We start from the raw sequence: 25,962 nt of genomic DNA, 5'->3' as shown, positions 1-25,962 counted from the left end.
CCATTATACAATAAAAAAATCGCATCTAACAACAGTGCACGCATCGGTCGTTCCGCAACTTCTAGCTGAGTTTTAAAATAGCAAATGGAGAAAAAAAATGTTCAAGTTTCCGATCGTTCGAGTTTTCGCGAGTGCACTGTATAACAATTTTCAATTCTATCCGATTCTTTTATTTTTCAAATTATAAATTGAGAATCAATGGAGTTATTGCAGGAAATCTTTTCACAAAATACGGCCTTTTAGGTATATATATAGCCCGTCTCGAAATTGTCAAAAACGGCTTAGAACTTTTCAAGGACCCAAATACTGAAATGAGGACCCCAGTGCCCATAACTGACTTTTTACCGAAAATATCAGTTAATTTGTGAGATCGTTCGTTCATCTTTATTACGAAAGTTTACCTTATAGCAACTCGGACTGACGTGGAACGACTTGGCGCAATTTACGTTGAGATCTTAAATTGAAAGCATACAGAATATGACTTGGGGAAGACCTAATGCCGCTCGACCTACCCAAGCGACGTCTCTTCGCTCTATGGGCTCTTGGGAAGTTCCTCGAAGATATGATGATTTGATGCCTGAAATTGAAGCTCGTTGTTTCGGCAGCATTTGATTTCAACAATAGCGACAGCGTGAAATCGAAGGTTAACCCCGCTCACTCCCCACATAACGGTACTGTAAAAAACTACTAAAAGCGCGATAAATCAATAAAAAAAATACGCCAGACAGTCAATTTTACCACTGAGATGGTATGAGGAAGCTTTACAGGAGCTGGTATAAAAATTGGACGATGGGAGTGGCACAGCCCACTTTTCGATTAAATCGCATTATCGGGGCCTGACCAAACGATTTTGACAAAATTTAGTACGCGGCATTCTTTAAACATTTTTATGTCACATTATGAAAATATAGCACAGTTTTAAATTCCACTTGATTCGTTTAGTTTCCAGTACACAATCAAGAAGCAATCAATATAACGGGTTAAAACTTTGCACGAATCTTGTCTTTAATGTGCACCACCTTATGACCAAAAATTGTTTAAAACCAATAAAAACTGTTTAATCCCCTAGGTATCGAAGATCGGTATCTATAGTTGATCGGTCATTCAATGTGTGGTATATACATATAACTGAAATAAAGGCACAATCCTTCTCTTATAATGGAATGTCTGTATGTCAAAAATGGGTTGAATCGGACCAATACTTGTCTTACCCCTTTTGAAGGCTTTGATTCCCGGAAGATGTTCGGTTGCACCCGAGTTTAGTCCTCCCTTACTTGTTTAATATATAGTTTTTCCACCTAACAGTAATGGAAAATTATTTTTTCTGCTTATTACAGATAAATTTAGCGAAAACATAGATTTAATCCTAACTTGCTTCTGGATTTTTGACAAATCAAACAATTTGACTTTGCAAATAACAAAAAACAATTCGAACTAGATCAAGAAATTATTAGTTAATTTGTGGCAATTTAAAAAATTGCAAAAAATTGCGAATTGAATATAATGCGAATACAGCCGAACGTAGTGCTTTGATTGTTTTATGATATGGTTTGGAAATTATATTTTGATCTAGGAAGATTTTATAAAGCATGGGTATATGTTTTGTATAGTAAAATAGAATTATAACCGTTCCAATTCTTAGCTATATATACTTATACATATGTATATGTGTACTTTAGAAGCTTTGTGTTTACAGAAGTTAGTTACTTTCTTAAACTGAACAAGAAAAAACGTTAACTTCGGCTGCATCGAAGTTAATACACCCTTCACAGGTGCATTTCTTTTAGTAACTATGTGTCCAGATTGTATGGAAGCAATATGCTATATAATATATAGTAATCCGATCTGAACAATTTTTTCGGAGATTATATTATTACCTTAAGCTGTAATCCATGTCAAATTTGCAAAAGTTTTCCATACCAGCACTAGATTCCGATCGTTCAGTTTGTATAGCAGCTATATGCTATAGTTAACCGATCAGAACAATTACAGTGCCAACTTTTGTGAAGATACATTGTCAAATGTGAAAGTTTTCCATACAAGAAATTGATTCCGATCGTTCAGTTTGTATGGCAGCTATATGTTATAGTTGTCCGATATCGGCAGTTCCGACAAATGAGCAGCTTCTTGAAAAGAAAATGACGTATGCAAGATTTCAAAACGATATCTTAAAAACTGAGGGACTAGTTCGTATATATATGTACATATAGACGGACATGGCTAAAACGACTCAGCTCAGCATACTGATCATTTTTATATATATACTTTATAGGATCTCCGACGCTTCCTTCTGGGTGTTACAAACTTCGTGACAAACTTAATATATCCTGTTCAGGGTATAAAAATGGAAGGGTTCGGGACCTCATGAAAGAATGTAGGGAAAGCTTTGTTAGTAATCATTACGAAAGTTTGAAAGTTCATTTCGTTTATGATGTGTATAATATTGTATTTCATTGGTAATTCTCTATGAATATTTACTTTTTCTAATTATTTTAATAAAAAATATAATAATTTTAGAATATTGTACATTTTTATTTAGTTTCATTGAATTTGCAGTATGTTATAACTAAACTAAAATTGCAACGCATAGTTAAGACAAAACATAAATAAAATTCTAACTCCCAAATGCTTACTGCAAATCACATTTATTAACAGAATATTTTAAATTATAAATAAACACTGACATTGCTTTTAGAAGTCATTTCAGCTAGTGTTGTACCATGTGTCTTCACATGTCCACTAAGTCCAGAACATTGTGCAAAGCGTTTGCCACAAATCTTACACACATATTTCTTTTCGATGGCATGGATTTCTTTGTGTTGCCGTAGTTGTTTTGCGGTGCTGAATGCTTTATTACATATTGGGCAGATTCTGTCACGCACTTTAAGATGAACACACTTTATATGTTCATCTCGTGACATTTTTATATAGAACAATTTATCGCAAAGATCACACTTATATCGCGGTTGATCGTCGTGAGAATGCATATGTGAAATAAATTGTGATGAAGATCGAAAACTTTTGCCACAAATCTCACAAATATATGGCTTTTCGCCGGTATGATTACGCATATGTGTTTTCAAATCTGTAGTTGTTGCAAGTGCCTTATTGCAAATCTCACAATTATGTATGTAATCCTGTACATGTCTCCGTAAATGAGTAGTAAAATTAGCTAACTGCCGAAACCCACGTTCGCAGCGAGGGCATTTGAATGGCAAAGAACCATCATGTGATGCCAAATGTTTTTTATGTCGATCTAAACTTAAATCTAATTTTTGACATATCGTACATATAAAAGGCTGTACGTTGACCTCTAGAAATGCAATGTGGGCATAATATACACATGTTGGTTCATAAATCAAACTTTCTCGTTGACATAATAATTTTTGCTTCTTTTCATTAGTACATATTTTGCGCAGTCGTGCGATTTCGTTTTCCAATTCCTCTTGTGTTAGATTTTTTCCAGATTGTTTATTAAATTCTTCTTGAAGAGCAGTTAATGCTTCTTGTCGCCTATTATTGAATCTATATGATATATTAGTTTCGTCCCAAAGACATGGGAATCCTTTATACATATCTGCCAGCATCACGCATTGTGCAACATTTAACTTGTCATTTGGTGGGGTGAATTTAATTATACTCCGTTTTCGTTGCGCCTGTAATAAGAGGGCATATGTATATAATTTTAGAAACGGCAACACTATAATAGCCCATACAGAAATAATATTCAATGCATTTTATCTCTCCAATGTTCAGGTGTTTATACAGTTGTCATGTTTGTACTGAAAGAAGACCCGATTGATGCATCTTAAGCAGAAATTTAATTCTGCAGATATCAAATAAATATTTAGAACATTTACTGGTTATATCTACGTTGAGGCTAAGGCCAAAAAACATATTTAATTTAATTTATATTAATGAAATCAAGTCAGATGTAAAGAAATTATAAGCCTTTGCGAAGCTTGATATTTTTTAAGTTATTATAAAAAACGTGTCACGCGTGTTAAAAAATAAAACTTTATATTTCCGAAATTAAGGGATAATTGCTTTAAAAAAATTGCCTCTGTGCAGCAAAAAACGCACGCCAACAAACACAAGGAAGGTTCGACGTCGAGAAGCTGCAATCACAACAGACAGCCGAACGATTCTCTACTCGGCTTGCACTCCTGCTCTCCGAGAGCACTCGTTAACAACTCGGTATAAGGGAATGTGGGACGGCATTTCTAACTCCTTACGTACAGCTGTAACCGAAACCATTGGTTTTCGGAAAGTGCAAAAGAACAGCTGGTACGACGAGGAGTGCCGTGTCGCAGCGGAGAGAAAACAGGCTGCCTACCTCGCAACGTTACGATCGACCACAACAAGTGCGGGATGGGATAGATACCGAGAGTTGAAGAGGGAAGCGAGACGCATTTGCAGACAGAAGAAGAAAGAGGCCGAAATGCGTGAGTACAAACAGCTTGATAAGCTGGCCGATAGGGGTAATGCTCGAAAATTCTACGAAAAAATGCGGCGGCTTACAGAAGGTTTCAAGACCGGAGCATACTCTTGTAGAACCCCCAAAGGTGATCTAGTTACCGATGCCCAGAGCATACTTAGATTATGGAGGGAACACTTCTCCAGCCTGCTGAATGGCAGTGAACGCATAACACCAGGAGAAGGCGAACCCGATTCCCCAATCGATGACGATGGAGCAGACGTTCCATTACCCGGCCATGAAGAAGTTCGAATAGCAATTGGCCGCCTGAAGAACAACAAAGCGGCAGGGGCCGATGGATTGCCGGCCGAGCTATTCAAACACGGCGGCGAAGAGCTGATAAGGTGCATGCATCAGCTTCTTTGCAAAATATGGTCGGACGAAAGTATGCTCAACGATTGGAATTTAAGTGTGCTATGCCCAATCCATAAAAAAGGAGACCCCAAAATCTGCGCCAACTACCGTGGGATTAGCCTCCTCAACATCGCATATAAGGTTCTGTCGAGCGTATTGTGTGAAAGATTAAAGCCCACCGTCAACAAACTGATTGGACCTTATCAGTGTGGCTTTAGACCTGGTAAATCAACAACCGACCAGATATTCACAATGCGCCAAATCTTGGAAAAGACCCGTGAAAGGAGAATTGACACGCACCACCGCTTCGTCGATTTCAAAGCTGCTTTCGACAGCACGAAAAGGAGCTGCCTTTATGCCGCGATGTCTGAATTTGGTATCCCCGCAAAACTAATACGGCTGTGTAAACTGACGTTGAGCAGCATCAAAAGCTCCGTCAGGATCGGGAAGGACCTCTCCGAGCTGAGGGTTTCAGACAAGGCGACCTCTATCGTGCGATTTCTTCAATCTGCTGCTGGAGAAAATTATTCGAACTGCAGGACTTAATCGAGCAGGTACAATCTTTTATAAGAGTGTACTGCTGCTGGCGTATGCTGATGATATTGATATCATCGGCTTCAACACCCGCGCCGTTAGTTCTGCTTTCTCCAGACTGAACAGGGAAGCAACGCAAATGGGTCTGGCAGTGAACGGGGGCAAGACGAAATATCTCCTGTCATCAAACAAACAGTCGTCGCCACTCGCGACTTGGCTCTCACGTCACTGTTGACAGTCATAACTCTGAAGTTGTAGATAATTTCGTCTATTTAGGAACCAGCATTAACACCACCAACAATGTCAGCCTGGAAATCCAACGCAGGATTACTCTTGCCAACAGGTGCTACTTCGGACTGAGTAGGCAATTGAAAAGTAAAGTCCTCTCTCGACGAACAAAAGCCAAACTCTATAAGTCGCTCATAATTCCCGTCCTGCTATATAGTGCAGAGGCTTGGACGATGACAACAACCGATGAGTCGACGTTGCGAGTTTTCGAGAGAAAAGTCCTGCGAAAGATTTATGGTCCTTTGCGTGTTGGCCACGGCGAATATCGCATTCGATGGAACGATGAGCTGTACGAGATATACGACGACATTGACATAGTTCAGCGAATTAAAAGACAGCGGCTACGCTAGCTAGGTCATGTTGTCCGGATGGATGAAAACACTCCAGCTCTGAAAGTATTCGACGCAGTATTCGGAAGCACCAAGTGGAGAAGGACCTAGCTTCGCTTGGAATATCCAATTGGAGCCACGTAGCGAAGAGAAGAAACGATTGGCGCGCTGTTGTTGACTCGGCTATAATCGCGTAAGCGGTGTCTACGCCAGTAAAGAAGAAGAAGAAGCTTTAAAGTTACAGATAGAAATTTCAATGCCATTTTTTTTTCTATAGAAGCATCCACCGCAAAATTTGGGTGTACAGAAATACTTTTTTCTACTTGCCTATACATGTCTTTATTTCATATTCCTTTAAGTTTTTATACTCTCGTTATATAACCTGATGTTTATTTGCATAACCTGAAACTAACCGAGGTAGATATAGGGTTTATTGGCCCTTGAACATTATGTAAAGACGAATAGCGAGCATAGGTGAACGATTATTAGGAACATAAAATAGTAAACGCGCACGAAAGGTTGCAATTTGAAGACGATTATTTTGATAATAAAATTGAATAATTTGTAAACGTTGTTCTTGCGTATATCTTTCTATTATGAAATTGTAAACTTGATTGAATGCAATGAAATTATGTCAATCATCAATCATGATGATCAGTATGACGAGACAATTTGAAATCCGGGTAACTATTTGTCCGTCCGCTTTATACAAGCTGTAAATTGATTAAAAAAACTTCAGATATCATGATGAGACTTGGTGCACGTGGTTCTTGGGGCCCAAGATAGATTTTGTATTGCGAATGGGCGGAGTCGGAACACTGACAGGCCCAAAAAACACCATTGATCGAAAACTTATAAAGTGTCATAACTAAGTTTCACAATGAGGTCTAAAAATGTAATTTGGTACCACGAATCGAATTAGGGAGGGGCACTATGGTTTAAAAAATTGGGCGTGACTCCGCCCCTGATATGTTTTTTGTACATATGTATGTATTTTCCTTGCACTTTTCAAAATTCTGTAATTTACTGTTTTATGATTCATGACTAGACTAAACATTTTTATTTTTTTTTTTATCAATAATATAAGGAACATGTGTATGTAAGATGATGGTTGTTTTCTAATTGTTAGAAAAAAAACAGTGATTTTTGTTGGACGTTTCTTATTTTCGACCGAATTCGATACGGTCTTTTCGCGCAATGATTGCATCACATTCATTTTTCTTGGACTAACTCTTTTAGCAGTTGCCCATTGTATAGCTCTGCTAAAAATTGATACTGCTTCGGATGAACTCATACGTTCTGCTTCATTTTCACCTTCCGCTTCAAATTCATCTTCAGAATTGATTTCTTCAATGGATTATTTTTTTTCATTGATTCGACCAAATCGCATTCATCGAAGAAAATGGCTGCCGGCAGAGAATTTCGATAATATAACTTTACTTTTATAGCGTTTTAATGCTTTGGCTAAATCAAAGGAGTGACATTCGGTGGATGCGAAGGTGACGTTGTCAAGAAGAAGTAAAGCCTTTTGAGGCAATTCGATCTCTTTCAAATATGATTTCACCTAGTTAAAGAATGTAATTGTTAGTGGGTATTCAGTTTGTAGAGTAGTGTAGTCGCCTGTCGTACAAAGGAAAAACCAATGAAACCAATTTTTGAACAGAGTTGATGTCATTCAGGCTTATTTTGTACTTTTTTACTCCACTGGGAAAGTAAAATGTTTAAATACTCTAGGATTTATTGTACCTTAGCATTGAACGGCTTTACTAGTTCCGGTCACGAAGATAATTTTTTCCCTGAGATTGAAATAAGGCGTATTCCATGACGTTTTTTTTTAATTTTGAAGCCATCCATCGCTGGCAAAAAACCTTGAAAGGTCCTTGCTTAACTTGGCATGAATCTCCTTAGCTTCTTCTTTTAAAATCAATCCGTTTATCGGGTAATGCTTGCTGGGTTGTAATAAAAACCATTTGTATAGTGCGTTTGTTATTTTCTGAAACACGGAGCGTTTTACGTTTTCCAGGGCCCGATAGCGTATTTTAACACATTATTGCATTAATTATTTCAGCCTTTTTTGCTCAGGTCGAATTTTTTCAATTTTCGTCCCATTATACAATAAAAAAAATCGCATCTAACAACAGTGCACGCATCGGTCGTTCCGCAACTTCTAGCTGAGTTTTAAAATAGCAAATGGAGAAAAAAAAATGTTCAAGTTTCCGATCGTTCGAGTTTTCGCGAGTATAACAATTTTCAATTCCATCCCATTCTTTTATTTTTCAAATTATAAATTGAGAATCAATGGAGTTATTGCAGGAAATCTTTTCACAAATTATGGCCTTTTAGGTATTATAGCCCGTCTTGAAATTGTCAAAAACGGATTAGAACTTTTCAAGGCCTCAAATACTGAAATGAGGACCCCAGTGCCCATGGCTGACTTTTTACCGAAAATATCAGTTAATTTGTGAGATCGTTCGTTCATCTTTATTACGAAAGTTTACCTTATAGCAACTCGGACTGACGTGGAACGACTTGGCGCAATTTACGTTGAGATCTTAAATTGAAAGCATACAGAATATGACTTGGGGAAGACCTAATGCCGCTCGACCTTCCCAAGCGCCGTCTCTTCGCTCTATGGGCTCTTGGGAAGTTCCTCGAAGATATGATGATTTGATGCCTGAAATTGAAGCTCGTTATTTCGGCAGCATTTCAACAAGACCGACAGCGTGAAATGGAAGGTTAACCCCGCTCACTCCTCATATAACGGTACTGTTCAAAACTACATACTAAAAGCGCGATAAATCAATAACTAAATACGCCAGACAATTAATTTTACCACTGAGATGGTATGAGGAAGCTTTACAGGAGCTGGTATAAAAATTGGACGATGGGAGTGGCACAGCCCACTTTTCGATTAAATCGCATTATCGGGGCCTGACCAAACGATTTTGACAAAATTTAGTACGCGGCATTCTTTAAACATTTTTATGTCACATTATGAAAATATAGCACAATTTTAAATTCCACTTGATTCGTTTAGTTTCCAGTACACAATCAAGAAGCATCGGTATCTATAGTTGATCGGTCATTCAATGTGTGGTATATATAACTGAAATAAAGGCATAATCCTTCTCTTATAATGGTATGTCTGTATGTCAAAAATGGGTTGAATCGGACCAATACTTGTCTTATCCCTTTTGAAGGCTTTGATTCCCGGAAGATGTTCGGTTGCACCCGAGTTTAGTCCTCCCTTACTTGTTTAATATATAGTTTTTCCACCTAACAGTAATGGAAAATATTTTCTCTGCTTATTGCAGATAAATTTAGCGAAAACATAGATTTAATCCTAGGAATATTTTATAAAACACTAGCTGACCCCGCAGCCGTTTTCCTGCGTAAAATTACACACATACATATGTGTTTTGAAATGAAAAGAAAGTTAAATTTATCATTCTTTTTTTTCAATGTAACGCAGCTTGATTTTTTGGTTTCTGTTCCGGTGCGTAAATGTACAGAGAAGATAGTTTTCCAACTCGTACTCAACAACGCCACGTATTTTTGGCGGTGTAAAAAACATAGCGGCTCCAAATTTATACCTGATGATTGTCATCTCAAATGCAATTTTTACTGGAAACAGAATCAGTTTGAACTGAAATGACAAATAGATAGAACTCAAAGGAATTCATAGAATCAAGCATTCTGCCCCTTGTATTCGATAGGTGCGTCACAATCAGTCGGGTTCCATTACACAGTTTCGGTGCTTGTAGATTGCGAAACATAATAACGACAGATCCAACTTTGAGGCGCAAATGATGCGGTGGCATACCAAACCTTTACAAAGTATTTAGAAATTCCACTGGATCGATCGATTTGTAAGAGCGCAAGTCTTCCGGAATTTGACTTTGAATCTTCCAGTTTAAGTCATCAACATCGGTATTTTTGCACGTGCAATAATCTATGTTGATGCCAAAAAGAACGCCGACCGATATTAGCGCGACCTCTTCGTGGCATCGTAACAAATTTCAATCTCTAATTAATCACTTTGTGTGAAACACACATAACATTTTCACCGAATAATTTTCAAACATTTTTGAAGCAAACGACAAATTTGAACGATTCAAATAATTGAAAAACAAAACAAAAAAAATTAAAAAAGAAAAATTGTATGGAAAAAAGTTACTTTTTGGAATTATTCAATTTTCCGACTTTTTATGAAAAGTATAAGATATTTTAGATCCTTTCGATCCACACAGAACATTCTCTGAAAATTTCATTAAGATTGGTTCAGTCGGCCCCTTAGCGTTACTAATAAACAAACATTCATTCGTTTGTATGGAAAAAAGAAAAGGGCTGTTTTTAGGGAGTTTCCGCCAATTATTCGAAATTTTCTTGCCGTAAAAACCATCCTTGAGCCTCAACGAACATTTTAAAAAAAGAATTGGCAAAATTGGTCCAGCCGTTTTTGAGTGATGCGCTTACATTTTGCGATTCATTTTTACATATAAGATGGGTATATTTTTTGTATAGTAAAATAGAATTATAACCGTTCCAATTCTTAGCTATATATACTTATACATATATGTGTACGTTAGAAGCTTTGTGTTTACAGAAGTTAGTTACTTTCTTAAACTGAACAAGAAGAAACGTTAACTTCGGCTGCATCGAAGCTAATATACCCTTCACAGGTGCATTTCATTTAGTAACTATGTGTCCAGTTTGTATGGAAGCAATATGCTATATAATATATAGTAATCCGAACAATTTTTCGGAGATTATATTATTACCTTAAGCTGTAATCCATGTCAAATTTCGTGAAGATACCACGTCTAATGCAAAAGTTTTCCATACCAGCACTAGATTCCGATCGTTCAGTTTGTATAGCAGCTATATGCTATAGTTAACCGATCAGAACAATTACAGTGCCAACTTTTGTGAAGATACATTGTCAAATGTGAAAGTTTTCCATACAAGAAATTTATTCCGATCGTTCAGTTTGTATGGCAGCTATATGTTATAGTTGTCCAATATCGGCAGTTCCGACAAATGAGCAGCTTCTTGAAAAGAAAATGACGTATGCAAGATTTCAAAACGATATCTTAAAAACTGAGGGACTAGTTCGTATATATATGTACATATAGACGGACATGGCTAAAACGACTCAGCTCAACATACTGATCATTTTTATATATATACTTTATAGGATCTCCGACGCTTCCTTCTGGGTGTTACAAACTTCGTGACAAACTTAATATATCCTGTTCAGGGTATAAAAATGGAAGGGTTCGGGACCTCATGAAAGAATGTAGGGAAAGCTTTGTTAGTAATCATTACGAAAGTTTGAAAGTTCATTTCGTTTATGATGTGTATAATATTGTATTTCATTGGTAATTCTCTGAGAATATATTCTGCATATTTACTTTTTCTAATTATTTTAATAAAAAATATAATAATTTTAGAATATTGTACATTTTTATTTAGTTTCATTGAATATGCAGTATGTTATAACTAAACTAAAATTGCAATGCATAGTTAAGTAATATAACTAAAAATTCTAACTCCCAAATGCTTACTGTAAATAACATTTATTAACAGAATATTTTAAATTATAAATAAACACTGGCATTGCTTTTAGGAGTCATTTCAGTTAGTGTTGTACCATGTGTCTTCACATGTCCACTAAGTCCAGAACATTGTGCAAAGCGTTTGCCACAAATCTTACACACATATTTCTTTTCGATGGCATGGATTTCTTTGTGTTGCCGTAGTTGTTTTGCGGTGCTGAATGCTTTATTACATATTGGGCAGATTTTGTCACGCACTTTGTGATGAACACACTTTATATGTTCATCTCGTGACATTTTTTTATAGAACAATTTATCGCAAAGATCACACTTATATCGTGGTTGATCGTCGTGACAATGCATATGTGAATTAAATTGTGATAAAGATCGAAAACTTTTGCCACAAATCTCACAAATAAATGGCTTTTCGCCGGTATGATTACGCATATGTACTTTCAAATCTGTAGTTGTTGCAAGTGCCTTATTGCAAATCTCACAATTATATGTGTAATCCTGTACATGTCTCCGTAAATGAGTAGTAAAATTAGTTGACTGCAGAAACCCACGATCGCATAGAGGGCATTTGAATGGCAAAGAACCATCATGTGATGCCAAATGTATTTTATGTTGATCTAAATAAATATCTAATTGTTGGCATACCGCACATATAAAAGGCTTTACGTTCATCTCGAGGAATGCAATGTGGGCATAAAAAACACATGTTGGTTCATAAGTAAAATTTTCTTGTTGACAAAATAATTTGTGGTTCTTTTCATTAGTACATATTTTGCGCAGTCGTCGGATTTCTTTTTTCAATTCCTCTTGTGTTAGATTTTTTCCAGATTGTTTATTAAATTCTTCTTGAAGAGCAGTTAATGCTTCTTGTCGCCTATTATTGAATCTAAATGATATATTAGTTTCGTCCCAAAGACATGGGAATCCTTTATACATATCTGCCAGCATCACGCATTGTGCAACATTTAACTTGTCTTTTGGTGGGGTGAATTTAATTGTACTCCGTTTTCGTTGCGCCTGTAACAAGAGGGCATATGTATATAATTTTAGAAGCGGCAACACTATAATAGCCCATACAGAAATAATATTCAATGTATTTTATCTCTCCAATGTTGAGGCGTTTATACAGTTGTCATGTCTGAATAAATCAACGATCTTCCATACAATACGCAGTTTAATTGACTTTATTAAGTTGAAGAATGAAGTGAATCAAAACAACACCGAAACTAAATTGAAAGCTTAATACTAAGACCCACAACCACAGTACGAGATACCAGTATGCGTCTCGCCATTCTCGTCGTGGACAAATTACAATGGAATCCGCTGTCAAAGATATGCGGACAACATTGTTATCATAGCCAGAGGAAAATTTGACGCCACTCTCTGCGATATCGTACAAGGGGACTAAGCCTATCCAAGGCATAGTGCAGAGGTGTTGGACTAAATATCAACCTCCTGAAGACGACCAGACGCAGGTCTTTGCCTGGCCTCAGGAACCTAACACTCGGAGGATAAAAGATATAGAGATGACTAATGTAGTCAAATACCTTGGTCTCACGCTGGATTCCACTCTGCGGTGTGTAGAGTCAAACCTCCAACGCAACTATCGCAATGAACGTATAGCTATACCAAGCGATAGAAATCGCTTTTGGTGCAGGAATGTATAGAACGATTGAGTAGTCTATCAGATCGTTACCAAGTGCACCTTATATGGGTGCCAGGTCACAAAGGTATAGCCGGAAATGAACTGGCTAATGAGCTTGCCCGCTCCGCAGCATCAACCAACATGGTAGGACCGAAACCTTTCATTGCGGTTGGTCCCTACACCATAAAGGAGCTGTTCCGCAATGATCAAGATGATAGGGAGAAGCATTGGCAACTACACCTAGGCATGCGCCTTGCCAAGTTGCTAATGGGTGCAACCTTAAAATATTTAAATATGTAATAAACCTCCCAAGGGAATAGGTGAAGCTACTTGACGCCTTCTAGACTGACCATTGTAAGCTTAAGAAGCACTTATTTACACTGATAAAGGCCCTTGGATCCAAGTTTCCAATTAGGGATCACATCGCCTCAATAGCACTAGAGGAAAATTGGAATTTAACAATTTTCTGGGCTAGTTGAAACGTTGTGATTTAGGAGAGGACACAATAGACCCTAGGTCGCGGTGCAATCCTCATTTACTTTTCTAATCTTATCTAATTTAAGACCCACAACGATTATCAGCTTTTAAAAAAATAATATTTATAATCGGCAAGAGTTTATATATTTTATATATTGCTTCAAAATGTTTAAACGGAAAAATTAAAAATTATTATTTTTACATTTGAGTAGTACGCATGTGTTTGTGTTATTGAACGCTTAGTACTGTGAAGTGACAAATGTCAGACTTTTTAGGAACCAGAACTAATTACTATTATTGTGCTCAGTTTTGAACAGGTGGCTACTCCGCTTAATAAATTGTTTAAATTTCAACATTTTTTCAGAAACAACGCTATAAGTAATAAATATTATCAATTTATATGACAAATTTCTTTAAAAAAAAAATATTTTCAACTGCAATCAGATTCAATTATATAAGGTTGCAAAAACCAAAAACAAAAATTTGTCCTAAGTGTTTCACTCACGTCAAAATCAGCCCTTGTGTTTTGCTCGTATGATAAAAAAATAAATTTTTAAACATTATCAAACAATGGCAATGTGCTTTTAGAGTTATAACTGAATATCATTAAATTATATAAGGTTGTTCTTAAGAAAAAATTTGTAATCCATGTCACAAACAGTTAAAAATTAAAAAAAAAAATAGTTTTGAATCATACAATTATCAATCATACAAATTTTACGTTATGAACATACATATATGTAACTTGATGTGCATTTCGAGCATAAATACAGTTGCGATCAATAAAAAACAACTTTTGTAGACTTCTTCACATATACAAGTATAACTGTAAATTAGGAAAAAAACCACCAGATCTAGCAGGTACTGAGAAATTAATTATAGTTTATAAAATTGTGTGAAAGATTAAAGTCCACCGTCAACAAACTGATTGGACCTTATCAGTGTGGCTTTAGACTTGGCAAATCAACAACCGACCAGATATTCACCATGCGCCAAATCTTGGAGAAGACCCGTGAAAGGAGAATCGACACACACCACCTCTTCGTCGATTTCAAAGCTGCTTTCGACAGCACGAAAAGGCCTTTATGCCGCTATGTCTGAATTTGGTATCCCCGCAAAACTAATACGGCTGTGTAAACTGACGTTGCGCAACACCAAAAGCTTCGTCAGGATCGGGAAGGACCTCTCCGAGCCGTTCGATACCAAACGAGGTTTCAGACAAGGCGATTCCCTATCGTGCGACTTCTTCAACCTGCTGCTGGAGAAAATTATTCGAGCTGCAGAGCTTAATCGAGAAGGTACAATCTTTTATAAGAGTGTACAGCTGCTGGCGTATGCCGATGATATTGATATCATCGGCCTCAACACCCGCGCCGTTAGTTCTACTTTCTCCAGACTGAACAAGGAAGCAAAGCAGATGGGTCTGGCAGTGAACGCGGGCAAGACGAAATATCTCCTGTCATCAAACAAACAGTCGTCGCACTCGCGACTTGCACTCACGTCACTGTTGACAGTCATAACTTTGAAGTCGTAGATAATTTCGTCTATCTTGGAACCAGCGTAAACACCACCAACAATGTCAGCCTGGAAATCCAACGCAGGATAACTCTTGCCAATAGGTGCTACTTCGGACTGAGTAGGCAATTGAGAAGCAAAATCCACTCTCGACGAACAAAAACCAAACTCTATAAGTCATCCATAATTCCCGTCCTGCCATATGGTGCACAGGCTTGGACGATGACAACAACTGATAAGTCGACGTTGCGAGTTTTCGAGAGAAAAGATCTGCGAAAGATTTATGGTCCTTTGCGCGTTGGCCACGGCGAATATCGCATTCGATGGAACGATGAGCTGTACGAGATATACGACGACATTGACATAGTTCAGCGAATTAATAGACAGCGGCTACGCCGACTAGGTCATGTTGTCCGAATGGACGAAAATACTCCAGCTCTGAAAGTATTCGACGCAGTACTCGCCGGGGGAAGCAGAGGAAGACCTCCACTCCGTTGGAAGGAACAAGTGGAGAAGGACCCGACTTCGCTTGGAATATCCAATTGGCACCACGTAGCGAAAAGAATAAACAACTGGCGCGCTGTTGTTAACTTGGCTATAATCGCGTAAGCGGTGTCTACGCCAGAAGAAGAAGACGTGGTTCGATCTGAAATTCATCGGAGACTGTACCACCCATTTGGACAATAACCCATGCGAAAATTCGTGAAGATATTTTATCAGAAAAAACGTAAAAACGTGATTTTGTTCATTGGATAGCATCTATATGCTATATTGTCGGAAGTCTTAGTCTATATATAGGCAGACAGACGGACAAAGCTAAATAGGCTCAGCTCCCCACACTGATCATTTATTTTACATATACTTTATAGCGTCTCTGACGTTTACTTATGGGTGTTAAAAAACTTTGCGGCAAACTAAGATACCAGGTTCGCAAAACGGTTTTTGGACTCTCGAAAATTAAAATTTTCCTATTCAAATTATCAATGTTATTAACTCAAATGGCTATAGTTAATAGCACTTTAAAGATATTAGAGATAAAAAATTAAAGTAAACAAACACAAACGACCGTTGACATGGATTAGTAAAAAAAAATACCCAAAAACAGACTTACCTTAACTTTTTCTAAACTCTCTACTGGTTTATTGTTAGTGCGTAGAAAGCTCAATGCATCAAAATAGTATCGATTAGATGTTCCTTTTGGGCCAACACGTTTCAATTCCGTGCAAAAGTTTGTTCGGAGACTGTATATTTTGCTCCTTACGTCCTTTAGTTCAGCATTGGGATACATTTCTCTGTACTTTGTTAGCAAAATTTCATATTGTGTCTTTCTAAATTCTCTATTAAAAAAGTGTTTATTCTTCCTTTTCCACAATGCGGGGAGAGAGTGATATACTTCGATTAATTCCAAAGTGAATTTCCTTTCAATTGGATCTTGTGTATCTTCATCGGTATATAGTAAGAAGTCTGTCTGTTCTACAAATGAATCATCTTCAGAGTCGTCAATTTCATCCAAAGAATCATAATCTCCGTTTTCATCCAGGATTTGCTATTGATTTTTTAGTGTTGAAAAAGAAAGAAAATTATTAGTGGCAAATAGATGTTTAAGTAAAAAAAATGGGGGTTCGATCAAATATATACATAAATACAAAAGTTATTAATGATGTCCCCATATGTAGTGAAAAAATAAGTACTTATGTTAAGGGATAGGTTTGGATGTAACCGAACATTTTATACTATCGTAATTTAGAAGGATCAAAGACGCGAAAACATTTCAGGCGTGAGCAAAGCTTCATATTCAAAAATTTTGCATACAAATTCAATATCTACATATACATATCTAAAGCATCCAAAACAAACACCTACATTCATATTTACTACCAGATGACACAATACTAATCGCAGTAGTCTCGCTTGGTTTTAATAACACATCTTCTAAGCAAACAAAATGTAATTAATTAACTAGAGCGTTTTTTCAGCATGATTTGTTGATATGACTTTAGTACTTTAAACTATTAATTGGCTGGGTCACGCCCAATTCGTAAACAATTTTCAACTACAGATGTCTCTCCATATTGTGCCCTTCTCTGTACCAAATTTAAATTTTGCAGATTAATTTTGGCTTACTTATAGAGTTTTTAGCCTGGAGACATTCTGCAGGCATAGTAAGTCTTCGATTAAGCCTATCTGCAACAGCAATACCCACAGAGTATATACAAGTCAACGAGTGCCTATCCTCACTAGATATATCAGAAGCTACATTATAATCAGAACCGTTTGGCTGTCTGGCCTAAGCGGAATCACTGGAAACTATAGAGCCGATGAGCGAGCAAGAGGAGGCACCCTTTCACCCGAGTTGGAACAATTTAGATCTCCGCTCTAATCTTGGGTTCTAGCACCGGATCTATGGACCTCGCCAATTCAAAAAAGGGCAAAAATTAGTATATTTTATACAAACTTGCATTTAAAACTACTAATTCGATGGAGTTTAGTCTGCAACAAATTATAGCAATGGTGGATAATTTTGAGAATATAAAGTTTAAAACAATAAAAACTAGATCCATTTCTCTTAGGCAATTTGTATTCATCGATTATCCAAAATCTGAATAACCCTTGGATTGTCTTTAGATTGAAATACCACACTTCAAGTACCACTCTTTAAACTAAAAACAAGTAAACATAATATAAACAAATAATAAATTTTACTAAATATTGATAGTTTTCAAAATTTAAACAAGGGTTTTTCAGATTTTAGATAATCGATGAATCCCAATAGAGGTAGGTCAATCGGCAATATAGCCCCAAAATGCCCCTTTCACCTTGTTACGTCTTTTATTCAGATGAACTTACCTCCATTTCCTTATTACAATCGGAATAATTGTTACGTAGAAAACTCATTGCATCATAGTAATATAAAGAGGGTTCTTCCATGTTGGACTCGCGCAACCGATTCACTTCCCGCTGAAAATTCGAACGCAGAGCAGCGATTTTTTTCTTAACATCCAACATATTGGCATTTGGCATTATTTCTCTGTATTTTGCAAGCATAACTTCATAATATCTGTTTCTTATATTTCGGTCATAATAAGATTTGATGTTCATATCCCACAGAGCCGGTAAAGAACGGTACAAATTAATGAACTCTATAATAAATTGGTTTTCCTCTGTAAGTGCAGCACATTGAGATATATTTTCGTTTTCATTAATTTCTTTCGTTGATTCAATTTTGTTGCCTTCCATAGAGATATCCTGACAATATCATATAAGTAATACAATATTATACGTATGTAAGAATTATTTAAACAATTATGTCATTGCTTATAACACAAATCTCTAGAATCCTATTTTTATTATTGATGTATCGAGACAGCCAAATAAAAAATATATTTCTAATTAATAATATATTTGATAATCGAAAACTTTTGTGTAGATTTTTTAAGGTAATACGCTTCAAACCAATCAAAGAAGAATAAATGAAAACATACATAAACTTGGTGATAAAATACCTAAATTTATATATATTTCACATGGAAATTAGAAGGGATTGTAGATGATTTTTAACGAATACAATTTTCGGCAAGCAATAGGTCAATTTAAAATGTTTATTAAACAAATAAATTTTACTCATAGGTTTTATTCAAAATCTTACCACTTACCTCATCTTCATTCAAATCATCCATTCTATCTTGTCCATCACATTCCGAGTCATTTTTTCGTATAAAACTTATGGCGTCATAGTAAAACAGAGCAGGCTGTTTCAATTTAGATGTGCTTAACCGTTTTACCTCTCGCTGGAAATTTGAACGTAGAGTAGCTATCTTTTTCTTAACGTCAAATATATTGGCATTAGGCATTATCTCTCTGTATTTTGTAAGCATAATTTCGTATTGCTTATTTTTAATTTCTCGATTTTGATAAGATGCATTGTTAAAATCCCAAAGAGCCGGTAAAGTGCGATACAAATTTAAAAATTCAATAATGAATTTTCTCTTATTTGTATGTTCTTCATTCTGTTCGTTATCCAAATCATGCTCAGTTTCACTTTGTTCTATTCTTTGTTCTTTTGAAATCTCGGTGTACTCTGTTCCACTGTCAATTTCGCTTATTTCATCTGTACGTTCTTCGTTATCTCCATCCATGGAAATATCCTGTCAATATGAAATATGAATGTCAGTAATGAAAATGATTTAAAGAAATATATAGTACATTATATAAAAACACTTACACTTGTATCGTCAAGATCATTCAATAAGTTTTGATTTTCACTTTGAGCGTCAGTGTTGCAAATAAATCGCAATGCATCAAAATAGTATAACTTTGTTCTAGAAGGACGCTTTAATTCTTTACCCATATTTAGTCGTAGACTTTTCATTTTTCTTTTAATGTCATCTTTGTTAGCATCTGGATATCTTTCCTTATATTTTTCTAGCAAAATATTGTATTGTATCGCTTTGGATTCACGATCGTTGTATTGAATACATTTCTTATCCCACAACGCCGGTAAAGTGCGGTACAATTCAATAAGCTCAATAACGAATTTTTGCTCAGAGTTTAGGCCATCTTGTTTTTTTTTAACAGTATTTTTATAGTGGATTCCATTAGGATCTGAGGTAGAAATATTAGAGTTATTGGCGACATCAGCATCTATCTGAGTTTTTACATTATTGCAGACTTTAAACGATATCTAGCAAGAAGAAAATATTAATATTACCTAATTATCAAATTAATATAACATTTTAAGATATAGTTACATATTTGAAATACCTTTTTTTCTGCTAAATAGTTGTCCTTCAAGAAATCCATGGATTCAAAATAATACAGACGGGATACTACATTTGGAGGACATCTTTTTAATTCGCGACGATATACTGATCGGAGATTTTTAATTTTCTTTATAACAACTGTTCTATTGGCATTGGGATATTTTTCTCTATATTTATTTAATAAAATATCAAAATCTTCTCGCCTTTTGTTTTTGTTCATATGATGTTTATGTTTATTGTTCCATAGTGATGGTAAATTTCGGTACACGTCTATTAGCTCAAGAGTGAACTCTTTTTCATCCATATTTTTGTAGTCTACTATTTTTGTATCAGTTAAATTTTTAGAATTGTCATCAACTGTCTTCTTGGGACTATTGTTTTCGGGATTGTTCTATAAATACACAGAATAATATTTTTTTTTATAGATTTATAATAGCAAACTTACAACCGCGTTGTCTTCACTTATAAATTCGTTTGGAATGTCTTCTTCCTTCATATGTAACGCAGTATCCATTCCTCCTGAATCCAGTTCTATTTCAACTCTCTCAAATCCATTTAATATACAGCTTTTGTCATCGATTACCTACTAACACACAACATAATATTTCTTGAAAAATAGTATTTTTAAAACAATTATATACCTTAATAGGATTTTCGCATGGTTCCTCGAATTCTATGTTTTCTAAGGTAGGGCTTCTCTCCGATTCAGATTCAACTCTCTCAAATTCATTTAATATACAGCTTTTGTCATCGATTACCTACTAACACACAATATATTATTTCTTGAAAAATAGTATTTTTAAAACAATTATATACCTCAATAGGATTTTGCCATGGTTCCTCGAATTCTATGTCTTCTAAGGTAGGGCTTCTCTCCGATTCAGATTCCAAGGTATTAAAACTCAGCCTATGATTCTCACACATATGTCGTATAAACTTATCCAATTGTAGAAATGTAAAGTCACAAAATTCACACATCAGAAAGAACTCTTCTTTTCCCACTGACAATAGAGTTGCTATTTCCCCACATTTTGTTAAACCCCATTTATTAAATACTTTTAACTCTAGAGTCATTATTAAATCTTAAACGGCGAAACTTTCTTTTTATAACAATCCTTGAATAAAATTAAAACAACGCTCATTGAGTTTAGTATGGAAAGGGATATTAATTTGTTATCGATATATCATAAGAAACAATTATTCGTTTTACATGGGTTCTACGTCTAACATTTTTTATTTCAACTGAACATTTTGTGTGTAACAGTACATTAACAATTGAATAAATCATACTTAATTTTTTAACTGATTATAACTACAAAGGGGTATTCTCTTGCTCTTGCAACACCCGGTGCACGGTGCAAGCATTGCAGATTTACAATGGCACAACAACAAACACACGCAGAAAAATATTTGCACGGCTGTGAAATATGTCAGACCAAAACCCATGTATATTTGCGTGCAATGTCACGCAAAACTAAAATTGCAACCCTGTTGTAGTTGCCATTTTACACAAAGACATATTACGTCCTTAAATTGTTGAGAAAGGTAAATTTTAATTAGATTTAATAATTTCTATTTAAATTATAAAGTTTTGTTACAGTTTTGTTTGTTAAATATGTATGCAGACGGTGCGCCAATTCACAATAGCCATACACAATCGCTCATATATCACTAGATTCTGCAATGGGTGCTCTCGTGCCCTTGTATATTTCGATGTAGTATTTTTGCAATCTGCAATCTTGCAAGAGCAAGAGAATACCCCTCATATATTTTGAAGTGAAAATTTCCCTTTCACGTGTATAGTCAAATAAAATAAAACGACCTTTTATTTGCTGATTTCAATATAAAGAAAATATTGTTAAGAAATTTCAAAGCGATTTCGATAGCAATACCATTTTACAAGCATGAATTGTGACGTACACGAATGCCAGAACAAAACAGAATTAACGATGCAATGCCAGAATCAACTAGACTGTGAAAATCGCAATTGTCAAAATGTTCGAGAGGCGATGTTTTGTTAAAGATCTACTATATAGTGCTACTTAGTAATGAGCTAAAGGTAAGAAGTTGTAAATTCGAATAACTTGTAATAAAGCGCTAAAACGTCTTCGTAAGATGGGCTATTTCCTTTGTTACCCGATTACTGGAAATAAGTAAAGTTAATCCACTTATAAGGTGGAAAATGCGGTTCACAGGACGAGGATCGCTGAAATTAATATTGGCTCAGGTAGCATCCAACTAGAAATATTAAAGGGATGCCCACAGGAGTCCAGTTGTAGATGAACTTCTGGATTTGTTAACTTCCAAAAGCGTGCGCTGTCAAGGCTACATGGCTACAAATCAGACAAAATATGCTGGGTCGTGTATGGAGTGGGGTCATGGATATCTAGAGGGGAATATCCATATCAGTGTGGAGATAACAGAAAAAAGGTCTACTTTAGACCCGCTGTCAGCAGGGCATGGCGAAACAGATAATGGTACCGTTGGCACTCTTTCCTAGAGACGACATGACCGAGAGAATTTACTTTGAAAAGGGGTTCAAAATCTCACTCGTCAGCAAAAATTAATGGGAGGGCTCCATCCTTGAGAAATACCTTCATAGGAGCACAATGCAATGGTATACATACGGCTCGAAAACAGCAGATGGATAGTGAGACCACGTACCAAACTTTCAATGCCCATGGGCAGATTTCCATTAATTTTTTAATCCGAAGTCTATACCATTAGCAAATGTGCAGTGATTATTCTTGAGAAAAGCTATCACGGGGAACGAATTGTCACTCTCAGTAATAGTAAACCACTTCTAATTAGCAATGGTATTCTTCTTCTTTACTGGCAAAACACCGCTTACGCGATTATAGCCGAGTTAACAACAGCGCGCCAGTCGTTTCTTCTTTTCGCAAGGTGGCACCAATTGGAGATTCCAAGCGAAGTCAGGTCATTTTCCATGGTCATTTCAACGAATTGGAGGTCTTCCCCTTCCTCTACTTCTGCCGGCGGGTATTACGTCGAATACTCAATTCCCACGACAGCCGGTTCTACGCACCGGAATTGACTCGGATTTTATCCGACCAAGGGCTGTTATTTCGGCGATCTAACCCCGTTTGGATCGGTGAGTAATAATTTGTGTTTTTCGTCATTGGCGCAACGCCTTGCAGCAGGGTTGCTCCGTATCCTCCTGACTCGTGCTGCGTTGAGTCCAACCCGGGCCCGGAGGAATTTTTCTGCTGCGTCTGCGCAAAAAGGCTCCATCCAAACTCCACCTCGGTCAGGTGTAATACATACAATGGATGGAGCCATCTTAAGACCTGTTCAGGCCTTAAGACCAACAGGGAGTGGACCACGCGTTACGTGGCCCCATGTTGCCTGCGCAATACTGCGATACAAGCCTCTACGGCTGTGCAATCTGCACATAGTTCGCGCGCCGCGCCGCCACTCAATCAGAGTGGCCAACTGAGGACCTCTACGGTCAGGAGCTCAATCAGGCAACATAGCTCCCACTCTGACTTGTCCCCCCCCCCCAACCTTCATCCCGCTCCAATCCTCGTGCGAGTACCAATCAGCAACTCTTGTTTCCTCGCACAGTCTGTTCCGTGTGTCAGACCGTCATACGTCGGAATGTCACATCAGTCAAGTGCAATTTCTGCGCTGGCTGGTGTCACTTCCCGACGTGTTCTGGCCTGCGCACCACACGTGAGTGGAGTGAATCCTACGTTGCCCCATGCTGCAGGAGTCTGCCCCCGCAACTCACGACAGTGGCGTCGCCATCCAACACCCCAGTGCGACAACCGCCCCTGCGGGTTCTGCAGCTGCAACAAATACCACCAACACGTCACTCCCTCACCCCCAGGATCACCCACGGACGCCCGCGACAAACCCGACTCCTTCAATTTAACTGCAACGGACTCCAGAGCAAGATCGAGGAGATAGTTGCACTTATGAATCGGGAACGTGTATCGATAGCTGCGGTCCAAGAAACCAAGTTAAACAGCCGCTCAGATCTTCTGAGTTGTGCAGGTTTCAACGTTATACGTAAAGATCGCGAGCGAGATAGTGGTGGTGGCCTAGCCTTCATATTGCACAACACCGTGCAGTATCGTTTAATCGAAAAAGACATCGACCCCAGGGATACTACCCTAGAATGTCAGGGAATAGCTATCCGGACAGGCGATGTCGAGCTCGAAATATTTAATATATACATCCCTCCAGTTACATGTTGCCCTACAGGATATCACCCGAATATAGGTGCGCTACTTCGTGGTGAAAACCTCATGGTACTAGGCGACTTTAACGCGCACCACGATCTTTGACATTCCTGCCTGTCAAATGATCGTAGGGGGATGGAGCTGGCGGAACAGATTGACGATTCGACGTTCTGCAAAATGAATGACGAAGCCCCCACCAGAGTTATGGGCACCTGTATCAGCTCGCCCGATATTACCATTGCTAGTGGTGGTCTAATAAATAGCATAACCTGGCGGCCTATGCTAACTCTCGCATCAGACTATCTGCCCATAATTATCTCGATCGAGAAGCCTCCTGATTTCGTTTCTGTGGAAAACCGTACCTTCATTAACTTTAAAAAAGCTAATTGGGTCGGCTTCACAGAATTTACCGAGAGCACCTTCAACGCTCTACCCATTCCTACGGACGTATGCGTTGGCGAGCGTCAATTCCGCAAGGTGATCGCAGCAGCTACTGCTCGCTTCATCCCGGCTGGAAGAATAGCGGAAATCCGCCCCAATTTCCCAGCCGAAGCAGCTGTTTTAGCTAATGAGCGCGACAACTTACGCCATGCCGATCCCGGGGATCCCCGAATAAGGGATCTCAGTTCAGAGATTCGGCGTATGGTAAATCAACATAAGCGGACGAAGTGGATAGAGCACCTGAAGTCCTGCAACCTCTCCACCGGTGTGAGTAAGCTTTGGGCTACTGTCAAAGCTTTGTCTAATCCGAAGAGACACGACGACCGAGTTGAAGTTCAATTCAATGGTCATGCCTCTTCGGACCCGAAGAAGTGCGGGAGCTATTTTAGCCGGCAGTTTACACTGCACCCTTCGGTAGACAAAACCAAGCGTAGTGTACCCGACGGCTGCGCAAAATGCCAAACAACTGCGCGCCACTTACTTTCACCGATGAGGAGGTTCAGGGTGTCATCAACAAGGCAAAATCCTCCAGATCCATCGGCCCAGACGGAATCAACATGCTAATGTTAAAGCATCTAGGCACGACGGGAGTAAAATATCTCACCAAGGTCCTCAACCTGTCGCTCACCACTCTTCAAATACCCGATGTGTAGAAAGTCGGAAGGGTGGTCCCACTACTGAAACCTGAGAAACCCGCCAACATAACTCTCCTCTCCCCAGTAGTGAAGACACTTGAGGCCTTGTTACTCCCGACCTTCACGCACCACCTGAGCCTAGCCAGCCACCAGCATGGTTTCCGCAAAGTGCACAGCACCACCACAGCACTTAGCGTCATAAACGCCCAGATAGTTCGTGGCCTCAACCAGAAACCACCCTGCGAAAGAACGATCCTCGTAGCGTTGGACCTGTCAAAAGCTTTTGACACGGTCAACCACACAACGCTACTGCAGGACATTGAAAAAACCACTCTCCCTCCAGGGCTTAAGAGGTGGACCATGAACTATCTGAACGATCGTCAGTCATCCGTACTATTTCGAGGTGAAACATCTAAACTTAGAAGAATTAAAACAGGGGGTTCCGCAGGGTGGTGTCCTCTCCCCGTTACTGTTTAATTTCTATATCTCGAAACTTCCTCAACCACCAGAGGGGGTCTCCATAACCTCGTACGCAGATGACTGCACGATATTGACGTCGGGCAATGGAATAGATGGCATGTGTTCGAAAGTAAACAGCTACCTCTCCGACCTTTCTCGTTTCCTCACTGCACGAAACCTCCAACTTTCACCCACCAAATCCACAGCGACTATATTCACAAACTGGACGAAGGAGTATAGACTTGAACTTAATATTGCAGTCGATGGCGT

At 37.8% G+C, this 25,962-nt stretch overlaps 1 protein-coding gene across 11 annotated transcripts in view; it reads right to left on the bottom strand.

The window, feature by feature from the left end:
• Window positions 1-21,132, bottom strand: part of LOC105222953 (uncharacterized) — a 35,850-nt gene extending 14,718 nt beyond the window's left edge. For 4 of the 11 annotated variants that reach the window (XM_011200524.4, XM_049455658.1, XM_049455666.1 and 1 more), the window contains exons 1-8: window positions 20,769-21,132; window positions 20,594-20,710; window positions 20,398-20,535; window positions 19,954-20,343; window positions 19,415-19,873; window positions 18,846-19,337; window positions 18,040-18,438; window positions 16,304-16,738 (exon numbers count right to left, since the gene is read on the bottom strand). In XM_011200524.4, the coding sequence (XP_011198826.2) occupies window positions 16,304-16,738; window positions 18,040-18,438; window positions 18,846-19,337; window positions 19,415-19,873; window positions 19,954-20,343; window positions 20,398-20,535; window positions 20,594-20,710; window positions 20,769-21,026 (2,688 nt within the window). In that variant the 5' untranslated portion in view covers window positions 21,027-21,132. Of the gene's footprint in view, window positions 1-2,479; window positions 3,657-10,770; window positions 12,573-16,303; window positions 16,739-18,039; window positions 18,439-18,845; window positions 19,338-19,414; window positions 19,874-19,953; window positions 20,344-20,397; window positions 20,539-20,593; window positions 20,714-20,768 lie in introns of those variants that run through there. The other 7 variants (XM_049455659.1, XM_049455667.1, XM_049455662.1 and 4 more) reach the window with 6 other exon arrangements.
• Window positions 21,133-25,962: the final 4,830 nt, after the last annotated feature.

Source organism: Bactrocera dorsalis, chromosome 4 (assembly GCF_023373825.1).
Source record: "Bactrocera dorsalis isolate Fly_Bdor chromosome 4, ASM2337382v1, whole genome shotgun sequence".
Lineage (NCBI taxonomy): Eukaryota > Metazoa > Arthropoda > Insecta > Diptera > Tephritidae > Bactrocera > Bactrocera dorsalis.
The sequence above is the reverse complement of the archived record's forward strand: the minus strand, read 5'-3'. Positions and strand labels throughout refer to the sequence as shown.